We start from the raw sequence: 25,830 nt of genomic DNA on the forward strand, positions 1-25,830 counted from the left end.
CGCGATCTCGGCTCACTGCAAGCTCCGCCTCCCGGGTTCACGCCATTCTCCTGCCTCAGCCTCTCCGAGTAGCTGGGACTACAGGCGCCCGCCACCACGCCCGGCTAATTTTTTTGTATTTTTAGTAGAGACGGGGTTTCACCGTGGTCTCGATCTCCTGACCTCGTGATCCGCCCGCTTTGGCCTCCCAAAGTGCTGGGATTACAAGCGTGAGCCACCGCGCCCGGCCGCTTGTGTCTTTTATCCTAAAGTTTCTCAAATGAATTAATAACATGGAAGAATATAACATTTTTCACACCCAGGGAAAGTCACTTTACCACCAAAACATCCTTTAGTACACTTCAGATTGTGCCTTGAAGTGTTTGTTTGCATTTGTTAATATAAATGAGAGAAGAGAAGAAAACTTCTCCCACTTCAGGTAAGCCCATAAATGCAGCTGTCTGTACTGCATCTCAGGGCATTGTTAGATACATATTTCACTTTAGCCTGGAATCCATTTGAAATGAGTTGAGTGTATGAAAAGAATGGCCATATATATATATATATATATAAAATATATATATGTAGTTATATATATTATATATATGTAGTTATATATATTATATATATGGTTATATGTATGGCAATAAACCAATTATTAATAATGTAAAATGTAGTGAGTGATATTACACACCCATCTCTATAAAAGGCATTTTCCCAAACATGCTCTTTAGTGTTTGCAGGAATCCCATATATTAGGTGTAAAAAGTGGCATTAAAGGTAGAGAAGGGGCTACTCAAGGAATGGAAGTCACATATGTGGCAGGAGGAAGTGAACCTAAGCCTCAGTGCTGCATGTCCATCCCTCAGATCACTGCACCTCAATGCCACACTTAGCCCTGAGAAAACCTCCTCTGCCCTCGGACACTCACTAGGGTAGCATCCTTTACAGTTTTCAAGAACAGACATTGTTTTCTGTTAGGGGGAGAGCATTTCCTTCATAAGTAAAATTTATCCACCAGTACTGATCCTAGAGGTGTTGAGTGCCTTGAAAGCTCTCTGTGTCATGAACTCTTAGATTAGAAATGAATCTTAAATTAGAATGGCACAAATATGTATCACAAACATATAAACACACCCAAGCATACCAGGGCTGACATTTAAAATGTCTGGACTAAGAAAATGTGAGGCCAAAGGTTTGGATGAATAAACTATGTAGACATAGAAGCCTCCTAGGACAATGACATGAATGTTGTCAAGAAAGGCTGTGTCTGTTAGAGGCCAAAAGGCCTGAATTACTTATGGGGGTATGACCAGTGTCCAGACAGCAGAGATGAGGCATCCTTAGTGATTCACCTGGCATGTGCCTTAACCTTGCTTTTCCAGCAGGGCAGATAAATGATGGCCTAAAAGCTGCCTCAGAAAATCAAGATGATTCCAGTCTGTTCTCCACAACCCTGGAGGAGAATGGGCATCCCCTACTCTCACTATTTCAAAGTCAAGAGTGTCCTTGGGGGAAACACCCGAGTCAGCAGGGGCAAGGAGGTGCAAGTAGCATTTGGTAAACAACACAAAACATCTGTAGAACACAGTGGAAATATTCATGAGGGAAGAGAGCCATGGAAAGAAGGACTGGGGAGAAGAAGCACAAAATTGTAAGAGAATGTGATATGATTAAGACAAGGCTGCTTGCCAAAACTCCGCACAGGCAGCGGTCAAGCTGGTCTTCTAGTCTCCTTGGACAAAAAGGCTCTGTTGTCCTGATTATGAGCTCTCTAATAGAGTGTACAGATTTTGAAGCTTTCTTTTTGCAGGAAGATGACTTTCTGTAACCATGCAACATATATTCAACTTGTAAGTAGTTAACTTTTTAAAAAATTTGGATGCTCTTTATTTCTTTATCTTGTCTGATTGCTCTAGCTAGGACTTTCAGCACTATGTCCAATAACAGTGGTGAAAGTGGGCATCCTTGTCTTGTTCCAGACTTAGAGGAAAGGCTTTTAGTTTTTCCCTGTTCGGTATGATACTAGCAGTAGGTCTCTCATATATGACTTTTATTGTGTTGAAGTTAGATGTTAACATTTTATGTATATAAAAAAATGTCTGGGCTTGGATGCCTGTACCGCCTTTGTAACCAGGGAAAAGGCTCTGGTCTCCAATACAAATAGGCTTTAGGAAAGGATCTTTGCAAAAGTGAAAAATCTAGGGAGTCTGTTTTCCTTTGATACATTGTTCTTTAATTTATCATTTGGCTTATCTCAGAGAACAGAAAACATGATGCCAAACGTGTAAGAGGAAATGTATTATTACCTATAAAAAAAAAAGTCAAAGAGTAGATCTAATTTAGTCATGGCATGGCTGGAGACAGAAAATCAATGCCATCAGAATATATTTTCCCTGTATCTCTTGTTTCTGTTTGCTCTGCTCTTTAACTTCATTCTTAAAGGGGCTCCCATTTGTTCTTACGAGATTGCTGCCTGTGGCTCTGAGGAAACACATTACAGGAAAAAAGAGTGACAATCTTTCTCTTAGGGTTTCTAGGTAAGGACCAGAATATCAATGGATCTGTTTTAGGTCATGTGCTGTTGCCTGCACTAATGTCTGTGACCAAGGGACTTCCATTTGTAGATGTGCATAGGCCCAGATTATGTGTTCCACCCCAGATCATGATGAAGTTAACACAAATGAAGACACAACCTTGAGGGTTGGGGTAATCACAAAAAGATAATTGAATTTTAGTTTCTAGAATATAGATGACTGGATATAGAGACATCAGCAAAAGATGTCTACTCTATTTGACTTTTTTACTCGTTAGTTCCCATACTAGCTACTAACAACACTCATTGTTATGGCTAGAATATTTCTACTATCTGATGTAAACCTATAGTGGATTTTCAAATCCCAATCTTGCTAACAAATGGAGGAGCCATAGTGTATTTCATCAGGATATTCAATATATATAAGGCTAGATACCAGTAAAGTGGATGACTTACTCTTTTGTGTAAACAAAACAGTAAGTGGAACCAAGAAAAATTTAAAGCCACTATGGCCAGAGACACTGATAGTGAATGTGACCCAAAATTATAGTTAATCAATCAGTGGCAAAATTGAGGGCAAAATTCATATCTCCTTATTTCCATACCAGTGTCCTTTCTTTCTTTGAGTAGGAATCATCCAGTAGCCTAATACTCCTCCTCTCTCCATGGTATTTTACTTCTCCAACCACAGAAAGTATAACATTCATTTGCGAACGGTGAAAAATAGCACTAGACCTGGGTAACTCAGTGATTCCTTCCTTTGGACTCTGTCTTTTGTAGGAAGGATATTTTCTCTTTTGCTCCATGTCTTTTAATTATATTAGTGGGGTAGGGTTTAATTCTGCAGATAGGCCTGCAATTGGTGGTAAGTATAATTTTAGGTAGTGTTAAGCTCAACTGGTGAAGAGAATTTAAACTACCCAAAATGGGAGTAAGATGACTTAAAACAATCAATACACAGTAATGAATATCAGCTCTTTTGTTGTTTATTTGTAATAAATTTGATATTTGGTTCTTGTCAGTTTGATTCCTTCGTTTTTGTCTCCCATTTTGTTTGATATTTAAGTACAGCATAGGGATGTTATTTAATTTACATCCTCACACTCCAAAAGAAATACTATTCTGAATTAAGTAGAAAAAAGAATAAGCAAGTGTAGGTACTCTGGTACCCATTAATCACATTTTCCATATTTTTCAAATTTTATACGATAATGAAATTCCCTAAAGAGAAGAGAAAAAAAGATTAGTATCATAAGGAAAGTGAACATTGGTATTGAATGTACTTTTCCTTATCTTCTAAAAGAGGTCCTGAAAAGGGAGCTGCTTTTAAATTCCCTTTGCATCCTTCTTTTTTTTTAATTTTTGTTTGTTACCACTATAATTTGTACATTCTTTCTCCATGTCTTGATTATTCAAGAGGTGTCCTATGACATTTTTTATATAGAGTTTTTCATCCCCTAACCCATTCCCATCTCAATACCTTTTCATTCAACATAGAAATACCAGATTTTTTTTACCAAGAGGTAAAAGGTAACCACAGCAATAATGCTATGCATAATTCACACAATTCGCTCTGTGCTCAAATTTTTCACTGTTTTAACACTGTCCATTGATTGTAGTCTGTTCCCCTTACTTGGGTATTTATGTTTCACAAAAGACTAGCCTCTGCATTATTTTCCATCTTTACATATTACTATTCTCTAAATACATAATATTCCTTTCAGCATCATATTTGTATTACATCTCTAAAGACACTGCACACTTTCTTGATTCAAAGTGTTTTCCCAAACAGTTGGCACTGTGTAGATTGAACAATCCATTTTCTTTTTTGTGTTCCATTTCTTTAAAACTCGTGTAGCCCTCTCGTTCTTCAAGAGACTTCCCACGCCAACCCCTATAATCAGGTTCACCTTTGATATATATCTAATGCACTCATTTGGTTCAGGAATTATAAACATAAATGCTTGGAGCCTAGTGGGTAATATAAATAAGTGATGTGAGCCACTTCCATCACAAAAGAGAGAGGAAGAACTGGTTGTTTGGAACACATGATCTCCATTTGAACGGGGAGCTACTATGAGGCAGCTGTTGCTTATTTATTGCCTGAGAAATCCTTGCTTAGTATCACTAAGCAAGTTTGAAATCTGTATTTGTGGGTAAATTCTATCAATGATTTCAAAACTTATTAAAACATCATTTTTGTCCAACAAAACCAAGGTTGCTTTCTATTCTCATCAACTTTGTATGCATATGTTCTTTTTGCCAAATAAGACCACAAGCTTTTTAAGAGTATGGACTGTTTCATGTAATGTTCTCTTTTCTTAGCATATATTACCAGAGTGCTAGACTGAGTAGGCTTGAGGGATTCATTAAGGAGAGTGAATGACTATAAATTCTAGCCAAGTTTTGGATTCATCATTATTTTTCAAATATTTTACATTGTTCACAAGTGGCAGATATCTCTGAGAGTCGTGAATCCAATTTGCCAGGGCTTTTTCCTCAAAACACTGCTAAGAGCAGAGACCAAGGAATTACCCTTCTCCTCCCATTGTTCAAAAGAGCATTAGGACTATTCTTCTTGCCCTGAGATATAGAAATGGCATGAAAATTAAGTTTATACATTCAGGTCATATGGAGAATTAAGCAAATATGCATGTCACTGCGCCATTCCTGCCATTGGAATTAATTTTCTGTGTTCCAGAATAAGATATGTTTGATATGAACTGTGCTCCTATTGGCTACAATCTTACTGAACAGTTTTTAACTATTTTAACCAGCAGGGCTCTTCATTTATTCTTAGACTGAGAAATAAAAACTAGAGTGGTCATAGTACATCTCTCAGAGTTACAAGGTAGAAAGGAAGGAAAGAAGGAAAGAGGGAGAGAGGGAGGAAGGAAGTAAGGAAGGAAGGAATTACTACACCAGGAATTATTACCAGCTTCTGGAGATGACCTAGAAGCCCAAGGAAGGAAGGAAGAAGGTAGGAAGGAAAAATGGAAGGAAGGGAAGGAGGAAGGAAGGAAGGAAGGAAAGGGAAGGGAAGGAGAGAGGGAGGAAGGAAATGGAGGAAGGAAGGAAGGAAAGGGAGGGAGGGAGGAAAGGGAGGAAGGAAGGGAGGAAAGGGAGGAAGGTAGGAAGGAAAGGAAGGAAGGAAGGAATTGATAAAGGAAGAGAGGAAGGAAAGGGAGGGAGGGAGGGAAGAAGGAAGGAAAGAAGGGATTGTTTCTTTAATCTCTTCCCCATTTTTGCCAAGGAGATCTGAGGCCTGATCTTTGAGCTGCTAACACTGTTCCGTGAGGTTACAGCCTTCTCACATTTCCTAGATGAGCCTGAAAGGAATCTGAGAATGATCTTTGTGGGAAGTTGTGAAGTAATAGCCCGGCAGATCAAGGCCCACATTGTGTGTCTGTCTGAATCTATGTGATTTTCCAAAGGCCAGGGCATTATGAGTGAGACCCTCTTACACTGCTCTTTTTAGTAATGTGTGTACAAGCACCACAGAGTATAACAGAAATATTACGTGGAAGAGCTACAAAGACATTTCCAAGTCTATTTTCTGACTATCTCATTTCTAAGAAATCAACAGTAACTGCATTAGCAAGGAAGGATAATGTAACTTAATTATTCTATATAGTCTGGTATCTCTTTCATCTTTTAATGAGAACAGTAGAGCCAACAGTAGAGACCTGGTTAACTTACATTTTTACATTTACATTCTTTTTCTTTAAAAGACATTTCAATTATCCTCTGAAATGGAATAATCCTCATGGAAGGGCAGCATGATACTAGAAGCTCATGAGGATTATTTTCAAAGAAAGCTGTGCAGAAGAGTTGGCTTAGCAGGCTTGGCATGCTCAAGCCAGCTCCTGGGAGATAACCTATGAGCCCTTGGAATAGTCTGTGCAATAGGGTATGTTTGTTTATCTAGGACCTGGGTCTGCCAAAGAGTTTATGCTAGCCATGAAATTTATAATGAACACCTGTTGTTGTTTACTAGGGTCCTGGAGCACTCCATATCAGTTTGATCTCTGGCTGGGGAGGAGCTGGAGATTAAGTATTTAAGATCAGCCATGTAGGTATTCTGTGCCTACCTGACTGATCCCCATTAAAAAGTCTGAACACCAAGTCTTGGGTGAGCTTCCCTGGTAAGCAATACTTCATGTGTGTTGTCAGGGTAGCAGGGAGAATTAAGTATCGCTTCTGTGAGTCCACTGGGAGAAGACAGCTGGAAACTTGTGCCTGCTCTCTCGGGGACTCCACCTCATGCATCTTTGGTCTTTGCTGATTTTAATTTGTATCCTTTCATTATAATAAACAGTTACCATGAATATAACAGCTTTTCTGAGTTTTATGAGTCCTCTTGAATCCTCAAGGCTGAAGATAGTTTTGGGGAACCCCAACAGAGAAGATCTCACAGGTCATGAAGAAGTTAACTGACAAGACACAGGGCTGATATGTGAAAACAATTTTGAGTGGAGCTAAATATACATTGTAAGGAATATTATTAATTCCTTAGTCTAAATTTCCTACTGAATTTATTTGAAAGGTAAAAACAATATGAAAAGTTGACTGTCAATTTTTATGCATGTAAGACCACAAAACCCCTTTGCTACTCGTGTGCGTATCAATACCTGCATCTATGTTTATACCTTGGTCTATGTCTATAGCGGCATCTGCATCTTTTTCTACGCCTCTTAATAGCTACCAAACACTGATAGGTGCTATTCATAGGTTTGTCAATGTGACATATAAAAAAAGTTGAGTGTTTTTTTAAAATAACTAGATTTCCATTCATTGCTTGAATATAATCTGTAGATTACCTACAAATATAATCTCTGTACAGTTCTCCCAGAACATTATGTAAGCCTTTTTTCTTTTTTAAATGATTCAACTTAGAATATTAACTAAATTCTAGGAGACTTTCTTTCTTCACTCTGTCTGTAGTCTGTCCCCAGTTTTTGTAAATAATGAGGCTATTTTTTTTAAAAGTGTGCACCAGTAAAACCCAATTCCTTGACTATGTTTCTTTGAAATTTCTGTGAAGTAGAGGGAAAAATAATGGCATTTTATTCTGAACTTACCTCTGTTCAACACAAAAGAAACACTCATTCTGGAAAGTGCGGCCATTTGAGGCACAAACAGGTGCTGTCACATTGGGGCAGTCTGCATTGTAATCAGGGTCCAGTGGGATATACATTTTACATCGGGGCTGCAAATACATGATACCATAAAGTAACAAATAATAGACTCTCTGCCATCTATTTCTTCCTGTCACTTCTGTCCCACTTAAAAATAATATTAAATCATACCAGTCAATTGATCTTATCAAGGATTCCCTGTTCTGTGGCCTTCTGTCAGGCCAGTTTCTTTTTCTGATTGTAGTGTCCCCACCCATCCTATCATCTCTTCAAGTCATAACCATTTTAATATCCCTGTTTAACCTTGAATGCAAAGCTTTCACTTAGCCTTCATGTTTCAGTTCCAATAGGACGTTTATGAGTGGAGATGCTTATGTGTTTGTGAAATTCTAGAGGACAGACCTCAAGTGTCATTGGTCAGAATAAGGATTTTATATTAAAACTTATTAAAACTCACAGGCAAGATAGCTGAATAGGAAGAGCTCCCGTCTGCAGCTCCCAGTGAGATCAATGCAGAAGGTGGGTGATTTCTACATTTCCAACTGAGGTACCTGACTCATCTCACTGGAACTGGTTAGACAGTGGGTACAGCCCACGGAGGGTGAACAGAAGCAGAGTGGGGCCCTACCTTACCCAGGAAGTGCAGTGGGTCAGGGAACTCCCTCCCCAGCCAAGGGAAGCCATGAGAGACTGTGCTGTGAAGGACAGAGCTATCCATCCCAGATACTATGCTTTTCCCACAGTCTTCGCAACCTGCAGACCAGGAGATTCCCCCAGGTCCCTACACCACCAGGGCCCTGGGTTTCAAGCACAAAACTGGGTGCCCATTTGGGCAGACGCTGAGCTAACTGCAGGAGTTTTTTTTCATACCCCAGGGGTGCCTGGAACTCCAGCGAGACAGAACTGTTCACTCCCATGGAAAGGGGGCTGAAGCCAGGGAGCCGAGTGGTCTTGCTCAGCAGGTCCCATCCCCACGGAGCCCAGCAAGCTAAGATCCACTGGCTTGAAATTCTCTCTGCCAGCACGGCAGTCGGAAGTCGACCTGGGACACTCAAGCTTGGTGGGGGGAGGGGCATCCGCCATTACTGAGGCTTGAGTAGGCGGTTTTCCCCTCACAGTGTAAACAAAGCCACTGGGAAGTTCCCACTGGGTGGAGCCCACTGCAGCTCAGCAAAGCTGCTGTAGCCAGACTGCCTCTCTAGATTTCTCCTCTCTGGGCAGGGCATCACTGACAAAAAGGCAGCAGCCCCAGTCAGGGGCTTATAGATAAAACTCCCATCTCCCTAGGACAGAGCACCTGGGGGAAGGGGCAGCTGTGGGTGCGTCTTCAGCAGACTTAAACGTTCCTGCCTGCTGGCTCTAAAAAGAGTAGTGGATCTTCCAGCACAGTGCTTGAGCTTAGCTAAGGGATAGACTGTTCCTCAAGTGGGTCCCTGACCCCCGTGCCTCCTGAAGGGGAGACACCTCCCAGCAGGGGTCTACAGACACCTCAAAGAGGAGAGCTCTGGCTGGCATCTGGCAGGTGCCGCTCTGGGACAAAGTTTCCAGAGGAAGGAGCAGGCAGCAATCTTTGCTGTTCTGCAGGCTCTACTGGTGATAACCAGACAGGGGCTGGAGTGGACCTCCAGCAAACTCCAGCCGACCTGCAGAAGAGGGGCCTGTTAGAAGGCAAACTAACAAACGAAAGCAATAGTATCAACATCAACAGAAAGGATGACCATGCCAAAACCCGATCTGAAGGTCTCCAACATCAAAGACCAAAGGTAGATAAATCCACGAAGATTAGGAAAAATCAGCCCAAAAAGGCTTAAAATTTCAAAACTCAGAATGCCTCTTCTCCTCCAAAGGATCACAACTTGGCAGCAAGGAAACAAAACTGGATGGAGAATGAGTTTGACAAATTGACAAAAGTAGGCTTCAGAAGGTGGGTAATAACAAACTCCTCAGAGCCAAAGGAGCATGTTCTAACCCAATGCAAGAAAGCTAAGAACCTTGATAAAAGGTTACAGGAACTGCTAACTAGAATAACCAGTTTAGAGAAGAACATAAATGACTTGATGAAGATGAAAAACACAGCATGAGAACTTTGTGAAGCATACACAAGTATCAATAGCCAAATCAATCAAGCAAAAGAAAGGATATCAGAGATTGAAGATCAACTTAATGAAATAAAGTGTGAAGGCAAGATTAGAGAAAAAAGGATGAAAAGGAATGAACAAAGCCTCCAAGAAATATGGGATTATGTGAAAAGGCCAAACTGTGTTTGACTGGTATACCTGAAAGTGATGGGGAGAATGGAACCAAGTTGGAAAACACACTTCAGGATATTATCCAGGAGAACTTCCCCAGCCTAGCAAGACAGGCCAACATTCAAATTTGGGATAAACAGAGAACACCACAAAGATACTCCTGAAGGAGGGCAATCCCAAGAGACAGAATCGTCAGATTCACCAAGGTTGAAATGAAGGAAAAAATGTTAAGGGCAGCCAGAGAGAAAGGTCAGTTTACCCACAAAAAAAAAAAGCCCATCAAACTAACAGTGGATCTCTCTGCAGAAACCCTACAAGCCAGAAGAGAGTGGGAGCCCAATGTTCAACATTCTTAAAGAAAAGAATTTTCAACCCAGAATTTCATATCCAGCCAAACTAAGCTTCACAAGGGAAGGAGAAATAAAATCTTTCACAGACAAGCAAATGCTGAGGGATTTTGTCACCACCAGGCCTGCCTTACAAGAGCTCCTGAGGGAAGCACTAAACATGGGAAGGAAAAACCGGTATCAGCCACTGCAAAAACATGCCAAAATGTAAAGACCATCAACACTATGAAGAAACTGAATCAACTAATGGGCAAAATAGCCAGCTAGCATAATAATGACAGGATCAAATTTACATATAACAATATTAACCTTAAATGTAAATGGGCTAAATGCCCCAATTAAAAGACACAGACTGGCAAATTAGACAGAGTCAAGACCCAGCAGTGTATCCAGGAGACCCATCTCACGTGCAAAGACACATATAGACTCAAAATAAAGGGATGGAGGAAGATTTACCAAGCAAATGGAAAGCAAAAAAAAAAAAAAAAAAAAAAGGCAGGGGTTGCAATTCTAGTCTCTGATAAAACAGACTTTAAACCAACAAAGATCACAAGAGACAAAGAAGGCCATTACATAATGGTAAAGGGATCAATACAACAAGAAGAGCTAACTATCCTAAATATATATGCACCCAATACAGGAGCACCCAGATTCATAAAGCAAGTTCTTAGAGACCTACAAGGAGACTTACACTCCCACACAATAATAGTGGAAGACTTTAACACCCCACTGTCAGATAGATTGATGAGACAGAAAGTTAACAAGGATACTTAGGACTTGAACTCAGCTCTGGACCAAGTGGACGTAATAGACATCTACAGAACTTTCCACCCCAAATCAACAAAGTATACATTCTTCTCAGCACCACATCGCACTTATTTTAAAATTGAACACATTATTGGAAGTAAAACACTCCTCAGCAAATGCAAAAGAATGGAAATCATAACAAACAGTCTCTCAGACCACAGTGCAATCAAAGTACAACTCAGGATTAAGAAACTCACTCAAAACTGCACAACTACATGGAAACAGAACAACCTGCTCATGAATGGCTACTGGGTAGATAACAAAATTAAGGCAAAAATAAAGATATTCTTTGAAACTGATGAGAACAAAGACACAACATAACAGAATCTCTGGGACACAGCTAAAACAGTGTTCAGAGGGAAATTTATAGCACTAAATGCCCACAGGAGAAAGTGGGAAAGATCTAAAATCGACACCTTACATCAAAATTAAAAGAACTAGAGAAGCAAGAGCAAACACATTCAAAAGCTAGCAGAAGGCAAGAAATAACTAAGATCAGAGCAGAACTGAAGGCAATAGAGACTCAAAAACCCCTTCAAAAAATCAATGATTCTAGGAGCTGGTTTTTTTAAAAGATTAACAGAACAGATAGACTGCTAGCCAGACTAAAAAAGAAGAAAAGAGGGAAGAATCAAATAGACACAATAAAAAATGATAAAGGGGATATCACCACCAATCCCTCAGAAATACAAACTACCATCAGAGAATACTATAAATAACTCTATGCAAATAAACTAGAAAATCTAGAAGAAATTGATAAATTCCTGGACACATAGGTCCTCCCAAGACTAAACCAGGAAGAAGTCAAATCCCTAAATAGACCAATAACAAGTTCTGAAATAGAAGCAGTAATTAATAGCCTACCAACCAAAAAAAGCCCAGGACCAGATGGATTCACAGCTGAATTCTACCAGAGGTACAAAGAGGAGCTGGTACCATTCCTTCTGAAATTACTCCAAACAATAGAAAAAGAGAGACTCCTCTCTAACTCATTTTATGAGGCCAGCATCATCCTGATACCAAAACCTGGCAGAGACACAAGAAAAGAAAATTTCACGCCAAGATCCCTGGTGAACATTGATGGGAAAATCCTCAATAAAATACTGGCAAACCGAATCCAGCAGCACATCAAAAAGCTTATCCACCATGATCAAGTCAGCTTCATCCTTGCAATGCAATGTTTGTTTAACATATGCAAATCAATAAACAGAATCCATCACATAAACAGAACCATGACAAAAACCACATGATTATCTCAATGGTGCAGAAAAGACCTTCAATAAAATTCAACACCCCTTCATGCTAAAAACACTCAATGAACTAGGTATTGATTGAATGTATCTCAAAATAGTAAGAGCTATTTATGACAAACCCACAGCCAATATCATACCAAATGGGCAAAAGCTGGAAGCATTCCCTTTGAAAGCCAGCACAAGGCAAGGATGTCCTCTCTCACCACTCCTATTCAACATAGTATTAGAAATTCTGACCAGGGCATTCAGGCAAGAGAAAGAAATAAAGGATATTCAAATAGGAAAAGAGGAAGTCAAATGATCTCTGTTTGCAGATGACATGATCATATATTTAGAAAACTCCATCATCTCAGCCCAAAAATTCCTTAAGCTGATAAGCAACTTCAGCAAAGTCTCAGGATACAAAATCAATGTGCAAAAATCACAAGCATTCCTATACACCAATAACAGACAAACAGAGAGCCAAATCATGAGTGAACTCCCATTCACAATTGCTACAAAGAGAATAAAATACCTAGGAATAAAACTTACAAGGGATGTGAAGGACCTCTTCAAGGAGAACTACAAACCACTGCTCAAGGAAATAAGAGAGGATACAAACAAATCGAAAAACATCCCATGCTCATGGATAGGAAGAATCAATACTGTGAAAATGGCGATACAGCGCAAAGTAATTTGTAAATTCAGTGCTATTCCCATCAAGCTACCATTGACTTTCTTCACATAATTAGAAAAAAACTACTTTAAATTTCATATGGAACCAAAAAAGAGCCCATACAGCCAAGACAATTTTAAGCAAAAAAACAAAGCTAGAGGCATCACGCTACCTGACTTCAAATTATACTACAAGGCAACAGTAACCAAAACAGCCACATAGACCAATGGAACAGAACAGAGCCCTCAGAAATAACACCACACATCCACAACCATCTGATCTTTGACAAACCTGACAAAAACAAGCAATGGGGAAAGGATTCCCTATTTAATAAATGGTGTTGGGAAAACTGGCTAGCCATATGCCAAAAACTGAAACTGGACCCCTTCCTTACAACTCACACAAAAATTAACTCAAGATGGATTAACGATTTAAATGCAAGAACTAAAACCATAAAATCCCTAGAAGAAAACCTAGGCAATACCATTCAGGACACAGGCATGGGCAAAAACTTCATGACTGAAAAACACCAAAAGCAATTGGTAACAGAAGCCAAAATTGACAAACGGGATCTGATTAAAGAGCTATATAAACTATCAGCAAAATAAACTATCATCAGAGTGAACAGGCAACCTACAGAATGGGAGAGAATTTTTGCAATCTATCCATCTGACAAAGGGCTAATATCCAGAAGCTACAGGGAATTTAAACAAATTTCCAAGAAAAAAACAACCTCATCAAAAAGTGGGTGAAGGATATGAACAGACATTTTTCAAAAGAAGACATTTATGCAGCCAACAAACATATGAAAAAACACTCATCATCACTGGTCATCAGAGAAATGCAAATCAAAACCACAATGAGATACCATCTCACACCAGTTAGGATGGCGCAGTGGCTCACGCCTGTAATCCCAGCACTTTGGGAGGACGAGGCGGGCGGATCACAAGGTCGGGAGATTGAGACCATCCTGGCTAACACGGTGAAACCCCGTCTCTACTAAAACATACAAAAAATTAGCCAGGCTTGGTGGCGGGTCCCTGTAGTCCCAGCTACTCGGGAGGCTGAGGCAGGAGAATGGCGTGAACCCAGGAGGCAGAGCTTGCAGTGAGCCAAGATCGCGCCACTGCACTCCAGCCTGGGCGAGACAGCTAGACTCTGTAAAAAAAAAAAAAAAAAGAAAGAAAAAAGTCAGGAAACAACAGATGCTGGAGAGGATATGGAGAAATAGGAATGCTTTTTCACTGTTGGTGGGAGTGTAAGTTAGTTCAACCATTGTGGAGGACAATGTGGTGAGTCCTCAAGGATCTAGAACTAGAAATACCATTTGACACGGCAATCTCTTTACTGGGTATATACCCAAAGGATTATAAATCATTCTATTATAAAAACACATGCACACATGTTTATTGTAGCACTATTCACAATAGCAAAGACTTGGAACCAATCCAAGTGCCCATCGATGATAGACTGGATAAAAAAATGTGGCACATATATACCGTGGAATACTATGCAGCCATGAAAAAGAATGAGTTCATGTCCGTTGCAGGGACATGTATGAAGCTGGAAACCATCATTCTTAGCAAATTAACACAGGAACAGAAAACCAAACACCACATGTTCTCACTCATAAGTGGGAGTTGAACAATGAGAACACATGAACACAGGGAGAAGAACATTACACAGTGGGGCCTGTTGGGGCAGCAGGGACAAGGAGAGGAATAGCATTAGGAGAAATACCTAATGTAGAGGACGGATTGATGGGTGCAGCAAACCACCGTGGCACATGTATACCTATGTAGCAAACCTATATGTTCTGCACATGTATCCCAAAACTTATTAAAACTGAGAATAAACCCTGGATTTACCACGGTTTAGCTTTGTGACTTTGAACACATGGCAGGTATTATTTTACTTAATGATCAGAGATATATTTACTCAATATTTTATTTGACTATAAAGATATTTATTTTACTAAAATATTATATTTTAAAGCTTGTGCTACATGGGAGACAATCTAAGTATGGAGAGGTCTATGTGCAAGGTCACATAGAATCCTTCCATTCTGCTTTACCTCCATGAAGATTTATTTATTTATTTATAGACAGGGTTTCACTCTGTTGCCCAGGCTGGAGTGCAGTAGTGCCATTATGGCTCATTGCAGTTTCCAACTCCTGGCCTCAAGTGACCCTCCCAACTCAACCTCCTATGTAGCTGGCTACAGGCTTGCCCCACCACACCTGGCTAATTTTTGCATTTTTTTAGACACAGGATCTTGCTATGTTGCTCAGGCCGACCTTGAACTCCTGGGCTCAGGTGATTCTCCTGCCTCAGCTTCCCTAAGTTCTGGAATTACAGGTATGAGCCACTGTGCCTGACTTTCCATGAAGTTTTAGATCTCTCATGTCAGGAGAGTGATTAGACTAGAATTACAATCTAGAACTGAGAAATTTAAATTTACCTTAGGCCACCTAGTGAAGTCACGTCTTTTGAAAATTCCTGCAAATAAAGAACAAACACAGTAAGTTAAAGGAAATAGTTCTCCATGGGATATAATATCACTTACTGAAGTCACTGATTGAATAATGTAAACTAATTTAATTACTCATTTACAAAAATGTATACAAAAGAATTTTAATAGCAATAGAATTTGCAGTAACATTCCTTTTTAAATTACTTTATCCATTTATTCTTTCTTTTTCACAGTATTGATCTTATTTATAAATTTGCTGTATCAGTGAGGAAAGAGTAAAAACTGTTTGAGGTTGTATATATAACTTAAAATAATTTTATTTATTTATTTTCACTTTTGTTGGCTTTAGCTTCCTCTTCACTGCAATTGGGGTAATTACATGCATTTTTAAAATTTAAAAAAGTAAATATGATATAGTAAGTAATGTATCAGGCCAGTTCCTACCAAGATGCTGAATTAAAGTGGGCACAGTGATGATAAGAAAACTGAGGGAGTTCCCTGTCTTTCAGGATACTGACTTTATGAGTTGGTTGTATGAGGGGTGCTGGTGTTACCTAGGACAGAGGGTGACTAGCTGCCTGTGGGAAAATGAAATAAGAAAGTACTTATTGTATTCTGCTCTTACTTATCTGTCACTGTTAAGTGATATTTAAAATATCATAGAATATTCTGACTTTCCAAAAGTTAGAATTTTCAAAAGTTAAAAGAAAAATTCTGCACGATATTTAGAAATCTTCCCACAAAGACTACTAACCTTTCGAGGAATAGATCTTGCTGATTACATGTACACTCTTTCAGAGAACAAAAAAGATAGAATGCTTTTATCTACTTCTGAAAGGTCAGAATATTTTTATGACAAAAGTAGCTGGATATAGTTATAAGAAAAGAAAAATAAAGGTCTTCATCTAGTAAAAATGAAACAAAATTACATGTATATACTGCACATCATACATAAGAATTAACTCCAAATTAATCAGGATCTAAACATAAAAAAACTGTACAATAATTAAAATGACATAATTCCTTTTTCATCATAAAGATTCATTAATCTAAATACAATAACAGAAAACACAGCTGCATTTTTTTTTTACTTAAAAATAAAAACAACTTCCCGGCAAAAAATAAACATATACAATCTAAAAAGATTTTTGATAAAGGGCTAATATGCCTAATTTATAAAGAACTCATTAAAATTGAGGGAAGAAAAAAATAAGAAACCTAACTGAAGAGCAGACAATATATATGCAAATATAATTTACGCAAGCATACATACTCAAAAAGATACAGAAATGACCCTTAAATCTCTAAAGGAAATTCAGCCTTACTCATGCTAAGAAAAATGCTAATTAAAACTATATGGAAATATCATTTATCAGGTATCAGATTAGCTGTTGAGAAAGAGGTTCCTGGTGGGAATCCAAATTGGAAGAATGTTTATGAAGTAAAATTTGGCAATATTGAACAAAACTATATTTGCATTTACAGAATTCTTATTCCATGCTTTTGCAAAATGTAAGCCTACAAATTAGAGTTCAATGTATAAATGACTTTTTTGTCTTCAGAATAAGAATATATAGTTCAACTAATAGATTCAGAGATAAGTTGGGTTAGTTCCATTCCTCTCATTTTGGTGTAAACCTATTTTTCTTTTAAAATATGGTTTAGTTAATTTGTTAAAGACAGACCTGAAGATTCTGTACTTGTGATTTCTGGTGTGGATCCTGAGAACAGGAAGTATTGGCATCCTAAAGGTCTGACATTTGCATAACAGATTGGCATAAAGATAAACAAATAGATCGGTGAAAAGGATGGAATCCAGAAATATAGGCATCTAAGAAGTTCAAAAATATACACTTCTATGGACAAGTGCACTTTGGCAAAGGGGAAAGAACAATTTAGTGGAAAAAGAATCATCCTTTCCACAAACCATACTAAAACAATTGGGCTTCTGGAAGGAAAACAAAAAAAGAATCTCAATTTATATATTGCACCATCATCTGAAACATTTTTTATTATCTAATATTTTTTAAATTTTAGTTTTCTAATGAAAAGTTATTAGTTCATGCAGTAACTTTGGAGAACCATCTGGCATTATCTTCTAGTATAGAAAATTCACACACATTGTAGCATAGCAACTCTACTCTTAGATATATACCTAAGAGAAACTCTTGTTCATGTGCATCAAAAAACATGTATAAGAATATTTCTACCAGATCTGCTCTTAACATCATAAATTTGTAAGCAAACCAAATGTCCATCAACAAAAGAGTAATGAAATTAGGCTATAGTCGCACATTGGGATATTATTCATTGATGTGGTATTATTCATCAATGAAACTAAATGAACAACTGCACATATGAATATTTATAAATTTAAACAATATGTAGGAAAAAGCAAATTTCAAAAGATGAAAATAATCTCTTCATATAATATTGAATTTAAAAGTCCTAATAATAGGCCAGGAGTGGTGGCTCACGCCTGTAATCCCAGCACTTTGGGAGGCCGAGGCGGGCAGATGACGAGGTCAGGAGATGGAGACCATCCTGGCTAACACGGTGAAACCTTGTCTCTACTAAAAATACAAAAAATTAGCCGGGCGTGGTGGCGGGCGCCTGTAGTCCTAGCTACTCGGGAGGCTGAGGCAGGAGAACGGCGTGAATCTGGGAGGCGGAGCTTGCCGCACACTCCAGCCTGGGCAACAGGGTGAGACTCTGTCTCCAAAAAAAACAAAACAAAACAAAAGTCCTATATGACAAGTTATATAAATGTTACATAAATGTTAAAATAATTATAAAAATAAATTTTCCATGATGTGTATAAATAAAAGACTATATTAAAAATAAGAGCACGAGAAGAATGGACACAAGATTTAGAATGACTGAAACTGAAGTAAGAATTTTGGGAAAAATAAATTTAAAAAAAAAGATGTAGAATTGTGTTTTTCTTGGATGAAGATAGAAAAGAGAATTGGATGATTGAATACTACATTATTGGATTTGAACTTTTGTCAGTAGTCTAGATTTTTGCAGGAATGGTATATTCATGGTGCTTTTTGATTGAACCCAATGAAATTTAGTGAACCAAGTATTGTGATTAATCCAATTCTATCCAACTGAGGCATATTTAAAATAATAAAGTACATTACAGAGAACCTACACATAGCAGGAAATCAACTGATAATAGCTACATTTTTAAACATTCATTTAGTGAGCATTTACTTTGTACCATGTATTTAAGGATGATCTGGAATGCAAACATGAGATTATAGTGTCTGCTTTACTAATCTGTAATTTATTTGCAGGTGTACTATTTTCTTATTGCTGTTGTAATGAATTGTCACAAACTTAGTGACTTAAAACAACACAGATTTATTATCTTACAATTCTGGAGGTGAGAAGTCCTAAAGTCAAGATGTCAGCAGTGATGCATTCCTCCTGGAGTTTCTAAGGAAGAATTAATTTCCTTACCTTTTCCAGCTTCTACAGGCTGTCTGAGTTCCTCAGCCCATGGCCCTTTTACTGCACCATTCTAACTTCTTCCATTGTCACGTCTTCTCTGACTTGGGCCCTCCTGCCTCCCTCTGATAAGAATCCCTGTGTTTATCTTGTTCCACCTGAATAGTCCAGTATAATTTTTCAATCTTAGGATCCTTAACTAAATTACATCTGCAAAGTCCCCTGTGCCATGCAAGGCAACATATTCACAGGTTCCAGTGATTAGGACTTGGATATTTTGGGGAGGCATTATTCCATCTATAATTAGCAGGTAACATAGGTTTTGTTTTTATACATTCATCATTTTTACTGCTGAACTCTAAAGACACATGTGAACCCAACATCAATCACAGAAATAGCTTTTATTTTTCATTGGCTTATTTTTCATTATCATATTTATCATATCATTTATCATATTTGAAATCATAAGAAAATGCATCATTTTTTCTAGGAAAAAATAATAATTATACTGTATATTGCTTACAATAAAAAAATCACATTTTCTCTGCACTAGAGGATTTCTTTTGAATCGACAGAATAGACACGAGGTTGTGACTCCACCATGTAGAAAACAAGTCTGGTTTTTCTATTTAAGAATATACATTTTAATTATACCCAGTTTGGACTACACTGGCTTACATTTCAGCAAAATATTTCCCATAAAAGTAAAAAATTACTCATTTTCTTTCCTATAACTTTAAGAAAATCAGAGTTTATCTCCCAAAACCTCTTAGGTTACTCACCTGAGAAAGCCACATGTGTCAAAGTAGAGCATACCAGGAAAAATATAATCTTGTGGGGGAAAGGCAGCCATTTCATCTCATATAAGACTCTTCTTTGATAAGGCCTGTGAACATGTCCAAGATTGTTTCTAGTTTCCCGCACAGCTAGCTTTTCCAATGTGAGAGAACACAACATCCTAAGGTGATACCATTCGCGTACACTTGCCCTGGTGATTCTTATACTGACCTGGTCTCCAGGAACTCAGGCCTGAGAGAGCCCTTTTGCTTTCAAGAGGAAGATGAAAAACATTAAAAAAATGACTTTTTTTTTTTTCTGCCAAAAACTAGCTGACAATCACGGTTCTGGCCTGGAAGAAAAATTAGGCCCAAGATTCATCAGGGCTGACTCAAAGTCTATTACCTATACATAGGTTCACCCTACAAGTATCTAATTATCTCACAGTTAATTACCTAAGCTGCTGCCTTCTTGTTAGTGAACACAGACATGTAAAGAATTCATAAGAATTCTGAGGTAACAGGTGTGAACTGAGGGCTGTCCTGTAGAATCTTGGACATATCACCTTATAACATGTGATTCCCTGAGATGGACCAGTTTCTCCCACATTTAAGCCCTTTATTTCCCAGCTAAATTTCTCTTTGCCAGGTCAGTCACATGGGCTCAAATATAAAGAATGGGTTAAAAATGGAATTGTTGGTCATGCTTAATAAAAATTGTGTATACCTTCCCTGATTCAAGAATCAGAAAAAAAAACAAAAAACATATGACCTATGACCTTGAATTGAGTGAGATGCTAGAAATCACAGAGTTTGGAGTTAGAGAGATGGGAGTTCAAATTCTTGGTTTAACGTCTCTGAGAAGTGTAGGCCTCAGCAAGTATGAACTTCATAGGGTATTGAAAGAATCAACTGGTATTAATATAAGTAGAGTTTAAACATATTAAATTGACAATTTGTTTAGCCCAACTTTTCTTTGCTGGGAGTGAAATATTTAGGCCCAGGGAGAAGATATCTTCCCAGTCCATTTCCTTAACTTGCTGATACCCTACTCTATCCATTCTGTCTCCTTTCAAAATTGTAGCAGGGGCATACAGAGAAATGAAGGAGAACCATAAATAAGTGTGACGTTTTCTCTACTTTAATATGCAGAGGAAACAAAAGGAGGGTGTTAGAGGAAGAAGAGGGAAACCCACTGACAGAGAGGAAAGCTGAAGAGATCCCACCACTGACTTGGACTAAGGAGAGAGAAGTCAAAGAGTAGTTACCTGGATGAGGTGGCTGAATGTGGGCCTGCTCTTGTCACAACTAGCCTTGAAAAGAGCTGCTGTTCCAGGAGTCTGTAGCCAAGGACATGCAGCAGTGGGGGCTGACTCATTGCATAGCTGAGTGACCAATTGCTTGGCATGAGTTTACTTTAATGGCTGTTTCTGAGTTTGGTCACTCTCCTGAACCACCCCTTCTGACGTGTCCTGTTCCAGCAGGAAGAGACAGACCTGGATGTTCCATACTTGTGATTTCTGGATGTGGAGCCTGAGAACAAGAAGTACTGGGATCCTAAAGTTCTGACATTTGCAAAGCAGATTAATGACCTACCACATTCCAGATCATTTGGCGATTTTGTGTGTGTGTGTGTGTGTGTGCCAAATTCAAGGTGGTTCCAGCCTTTCTAGTCTTCTCTAGCCCTTCTTCTCAGAAGTCACACGTGTTCTGTCTTTCTAGGATATAATTTTTTTTCTATTAGCCTGGGTAACACCCCAACCAATAAGGTTTGCAATATCCAAGCCTCCTAATTTCTCTACTTATTAGCTTATATTAAGCTTCAGCATAAGCAAGCCTAAACTCGCCATTATCTGGAAAAGTTCTATTTCACAGGCTTTAATCTCTCCTAGAGTAGTTAGTACTCTTTTGTGACTTTGTGTTCCTGTACTAGCTAGAATTCCATAGTCTGACGTTAATATTTAGCTCCTTAACATGTCCATCCTCTCTTGATGTCCTGCTCTCTATTTTTCCTTCTTTCTTAATCAAGTTATAACAGGTTCATAATTCAGGATTGCACATGATCATTGCTATGCAACCCAGATGTCTGTTATCTAGGTTTTGCTCTAACAAGGCTTGCACTGGTTTATCTCATAACCTTCACTATGGTGCCTAGACAGCTGTAGTTCAGGCCTGCTAAGGCTTCTCATGACCTTCACTGTACTTCTTAGATAAAACAGAATACTTGAAGTTACTAGTTTCAGAGAACAAGAATATACAAACCCATACCATAAAACAAAGGAAAATTTGTTTTTCTTCTCCCTGTGTTGAGGGAATGCTGGGAGAGTCTCCAGAGCACATTAGATAATATTATTAAGACTTTTCCTGGGTCTGAGCTGTGCTTGTTGCTGCCTCTGGGACAAGTCAGCCTAATACAGAAAAGTTTATTTCTCTTTCTTTTTAATTTTATTTTTCTTTAATTTTCTGCCTCACTGTCAGTGCTCTGTTTATATCTTTTTGGGTTTTGTGCATCGGTTTGTGTGGCTCCACTTCCAACTGCTAGCATCTTGTATCTCTTTGTTAATGGGCTTTCTCTGAATACTCTGTCCGTGTACCTTGTGCCAGAAGCTACATGCAGTCAACACACCCTGTGAGCATCTCTCCATCAATGAGTGATGAGAGTTGGTGTATAAATATGCCACCACCCTTGCCTTTTGGGTAGAATAAACCTGGTGTTGATGCTTCATACTACCTCTAGAATCCCACTGTGGAAGAAGGATTCATTTTCCCACTGTGATAATCTGCTGGATGACACCCTATTCCTTGACTCCCTTCACTTTTCTGCCCCACTTTCCGAATCTCCTACTAATGTTTCCCAAACAGACTACTTTATAGTCAAATCTTTACACAGAATCACCTTCCGGAGGAATCCAAACTAAGATATATAGCCAACATATATCTCAAACTTAACATGTAAAGACTTTTTTTTTTTTTTTAATTTCTGAACACCAGCCAGCAGGAGAAAAGAGAGATAGACTTTCACACCCCTCTGACACTGGTCAAACAGTACAAAATCCAGTAATGCAAGGAGTAATTTCTGGAAAGCAAATGCACAGTATGGTGAAGAAAGGAAATATAACTGTATTGCATACTTATAATTTGCTAAGAGGATAGGATAAACTAAGTTGAATCTTCTCATTAAACATACATACACAGACACACAATGGTAACTATGTAGAGATAAGGGATATATTTCTTAGTTTGATTATGGGGATAATCTCTCAATGTATAGGTATATTAAAACATCACATTGTACATCTTAAGTATGTACTTTTTTATTGTACTTTGAGTTCTAGGGTACATGTGCATAACGTGCAGGTTTGTTACATATGTACACATGAGCCATGTTGGTGTGCTGCACCCACCAACTCGTCATTTACACTAGGTATATCTCCTAATGATATCCCTCCTCCCACCCCATGACAGACCCTGGTGTGTGATGTTCCCCTTCCTGTGTCCAAGTGTTCTCATTGTTCAATTCCCACCTATGAGTGAGAATATGCAGTGTTTGGTTTTTTATCCCTGCAATAGTTTGCTGAGAATGATGGTTTCCAGCTTCATCCATGTCCTACCAAGGACATGAACTCATCATTTTTTATGGCTGCATAGTATTCCATGGTGTATATGTGCCACATTTTCTTAATCCAGTCTATCATTGATGGACAATTGGTTGGTTCCAAGTCTTTGCTATTGTGAATAGTGCCGCAATAAACATACGTGTGCATGTGTCTTTATAGCAGCATGATTTATAATCCTTTGGGTATATACCCAGTAATGGGATGGCTGGGTCAAATGGTATTTCTAGTTCTAGATCCTTGAGGAATCACGACACTGTCTTCCACAATGGTTGAACTAGTTTACAGTCCCACCAACAGTGTAAAAGTGTTCCTATTTCTCCACATCCTCTCCAGCACCTGTTGTTTCCTGACTTTTTAATGATCACCATTCTAACTGGTGTGAGATGGTATCTCATTGTGGTTTTGATTTGCATTTCTCTGATGGCCAGTGATGATGAGCATTTTTTCATGTGTTTTTTGGCTGCATAAATGTCTTATTTTGAGAAGTGTCTGTTCATATCCTTCACCCACTTTTTGATGGGGTTGTTTTTTTCTTGTAAATTTCTTTGAGTTCTTTGTAGATCCTGGATATTAGCCCTTTGTCAGATGAGTAGATTGCAAAAATTTTCTCCCATTCTGTAGGTTGCCTGTTCACTCTGATGGTAGTTTCTTTTGCCGTGCAGAAGCTCTTCAGTTTAATTAGATCCCATTTGTCAATTTTGGCTTTTGTTGCCATTGCTTTTTGTGTTTTAGACATGAAGTCCTTGCCCGTGCCTATGTCCTGAATGGTATTGCCTAGGTTTTCTTCTAGGGTTTTTATGGTTTTAGGTCTAACATTTAAGTCTTTAATCCATCATGTCAATGACATCTGAATAAAGCTATTAAAATTGTTCAAATTTGTTATCTTAATATATTTAAATTTTATTTAAATTATATATTCCATATTTACCAATAAAAACCTGCATTATCACCTCCAAAGTGCCACAGTTCCTGTACATTCTGAGACTGATTTTTTCTTTTAATGTTGATTATTAGTCCTTAAAGTTTCTAATAAATTCTGATTTTTCTTTAAAAAGTGTATATCCCTCCATTAAAGAATGTTTCCTAGAAATTGGACATGTATTTTAGACTGAAGGAAACTCCATCCCACAAGCATCACAAATGACTCTCATTCCTTCCCAGGAGATGTTCTCTGTAACGGTGTTGTCATGCCGTCAACAAAATCATCCGTGTAAAAGATGATTTTAAGAGCACTAGACTCTTAATATACTTGACAAGAGATGAAACCACTTAAAACAACAGAGATGTACTATTTGTCAGCAGATTTATTTGCACTCCACTCCCAAGGCAAATACAGGACATTCTTCCGAGCCAATTTAGCTAGAAGCGTGATGACACTTGAATTCATAGAATAAATGGACATGGAAGGTGGGAGATTTTTCCTAGTTTTGGTGTATATGATGTCTGGATGGCCTGAGGCCTTACCCTTGTCAAGAGCTAATGCTCAGGAAGTGGTAAAGGCTCTCTTAATGCACATAACTCCTGATTCGGGGACACCAAAGCATATTAAATTATACAGAGAAAATAATTTTATTTCTATTGTCATCAGGAATTATGCATAAGTATGCAGATTCTTATAAACCTTAGTTCTCTGAAAGACAGAGCTAATAAATCAAACTGCAAAACCCATTGGTTAAGATTCTGTACCTGCTACACTATGATGACCTAGAGTTTTACCATTCACTTATTGCCATTAGATGTAATCCCACAATAAAGCACAGAATCTCTTCCTTTAAATTCTTTTTGGCAGGGCTATGAATTTGTGTATGAGAACATTTCCTGTGCCTGATTTAATCTAATTCTGCCACAGTCATGTGCAATATTTAAAGGACTTCTCTCATCTCTAGAAACCTTAAGACATTAAGTTGCAAGAATCTGGAAGGACCTTCCAGAAGTCTACCAATCCTAGTTGCTGGGAGGTTATGTCCGCCTAAAAGTGCTTTGCAAGAAACAGATGCTGTCATCATGCTGGAGAGAAGTTTTCTAGTGCTGCTAGTCACCCATGTGGTTATCAAAGCTAAAAAAGGAAATCCTTTTGGATTCGTGTTTCCCATAAGAAGCCAGCTCTGCAGGAGGACTAGACTGTGGTTCCAAAAAAGGACATAAAACTTAACTTTTTTGAGTAGCTGATCCTGTTTCTGAACGTAACTGAAAGGATGAGTTCTAGAAAACTCATTACTATTCTTGTGGACATCCGTGCTGTCCTTTTCACAGTGGAGTTATTTCAAATACTTAAGAGTCACATCTTCCTGGAAAACAAGCTTGTTGTTTGTTACAAATCAGCATTGGATTGCTTAGTGGTTTAATGCTAAGGGAGAAAATTTTGTAAAGCTTTCAGAGACACCTACTTGTACAATCCAGCAACAATTAGCTATAAAAAAGCCCAAGACATCATCTTAGTTTAAAATTATAGATATGTCATATTTAAGGTAACAATTATGTATTGGGGCAATTCCTGTAACATAGGAGATAAAAGAATGATGTAGCAAAAAAAAAATACTATCA

General features: G+C 38.3%; 1 protein-coding gene across 1 annotated transcript; it reads right to left on the reverse strand.

The window, feature by feature from the left end:
* Nucleotides 1–3,440: 3,440 nt before the first annotated feature.
* Nucleotides 3,441–21,212, reverse strand: SPINK13 (serine peptidase inhibitor Kazal type 13). The gene is made up of 5 exons (XM_055285723.2): nt 20,938–21,212; nt 19,676–19,779; nt 15,426–15,463; nt 7,597–7,724; nt 3,441–3,736 (listed from the first exon to the last, which is right to left on the reverse strand). Exons 1-5 carry the CDS (start codon nt 21,075–21,077, stop codon nt 3,688–3,690), a joined length of 459 nt encoding a protein of 152 aa, XP_055141698.1. The 5' UTR covers nt 21,078–21,212; the 3' UTR covers nt 3,441–3,687.
* Between the last annotated feature and the right edge of the window lie 4,618 nt (nt 21,213–25,830).

This window comes from Symphalangus syndactylus, chromosome 7 (assembly GCF_028878055.3).
Source record: "Symphalangus syndactylus isolate Jambi chromosome 7, NHGRI_mSymSyn1-v2.1_pri, whole genome shotgun sequence".
In the NCBI taxonomy this organism is placed as follows: Eukaryota; Metazoa; Chordata; class Mammalia; order Primates; family Hylobatidae; genus Symphalangus; species Symphalangus syndactylus.

Excerpts from the sequence above, each read along its gene's own strand:
- SPINK13 (XM_055285723.2), bottom strand. The coding sequence starts at position 21,077 with ATGCCAAGCAATTGGTCACTCAGCTATGCAATGAGTCAGCCCCCACTG. Across the intron at positions 15,464-19,675 it reads GACACATGTGGCTTTCTCAG|GAATTTTCAAAAGACGTGAC; the intron begins GTGAGTAACCTA and ends CTTTATTTGCAG. Across the intron at positions 3,737-7,596 it reads TTCTTTTGTGTTGAACAGAG|GGAATTTCATTATCGTATAA; the intron begins GTAAGTTCAGAA and ends TCTTCTCTTTAG.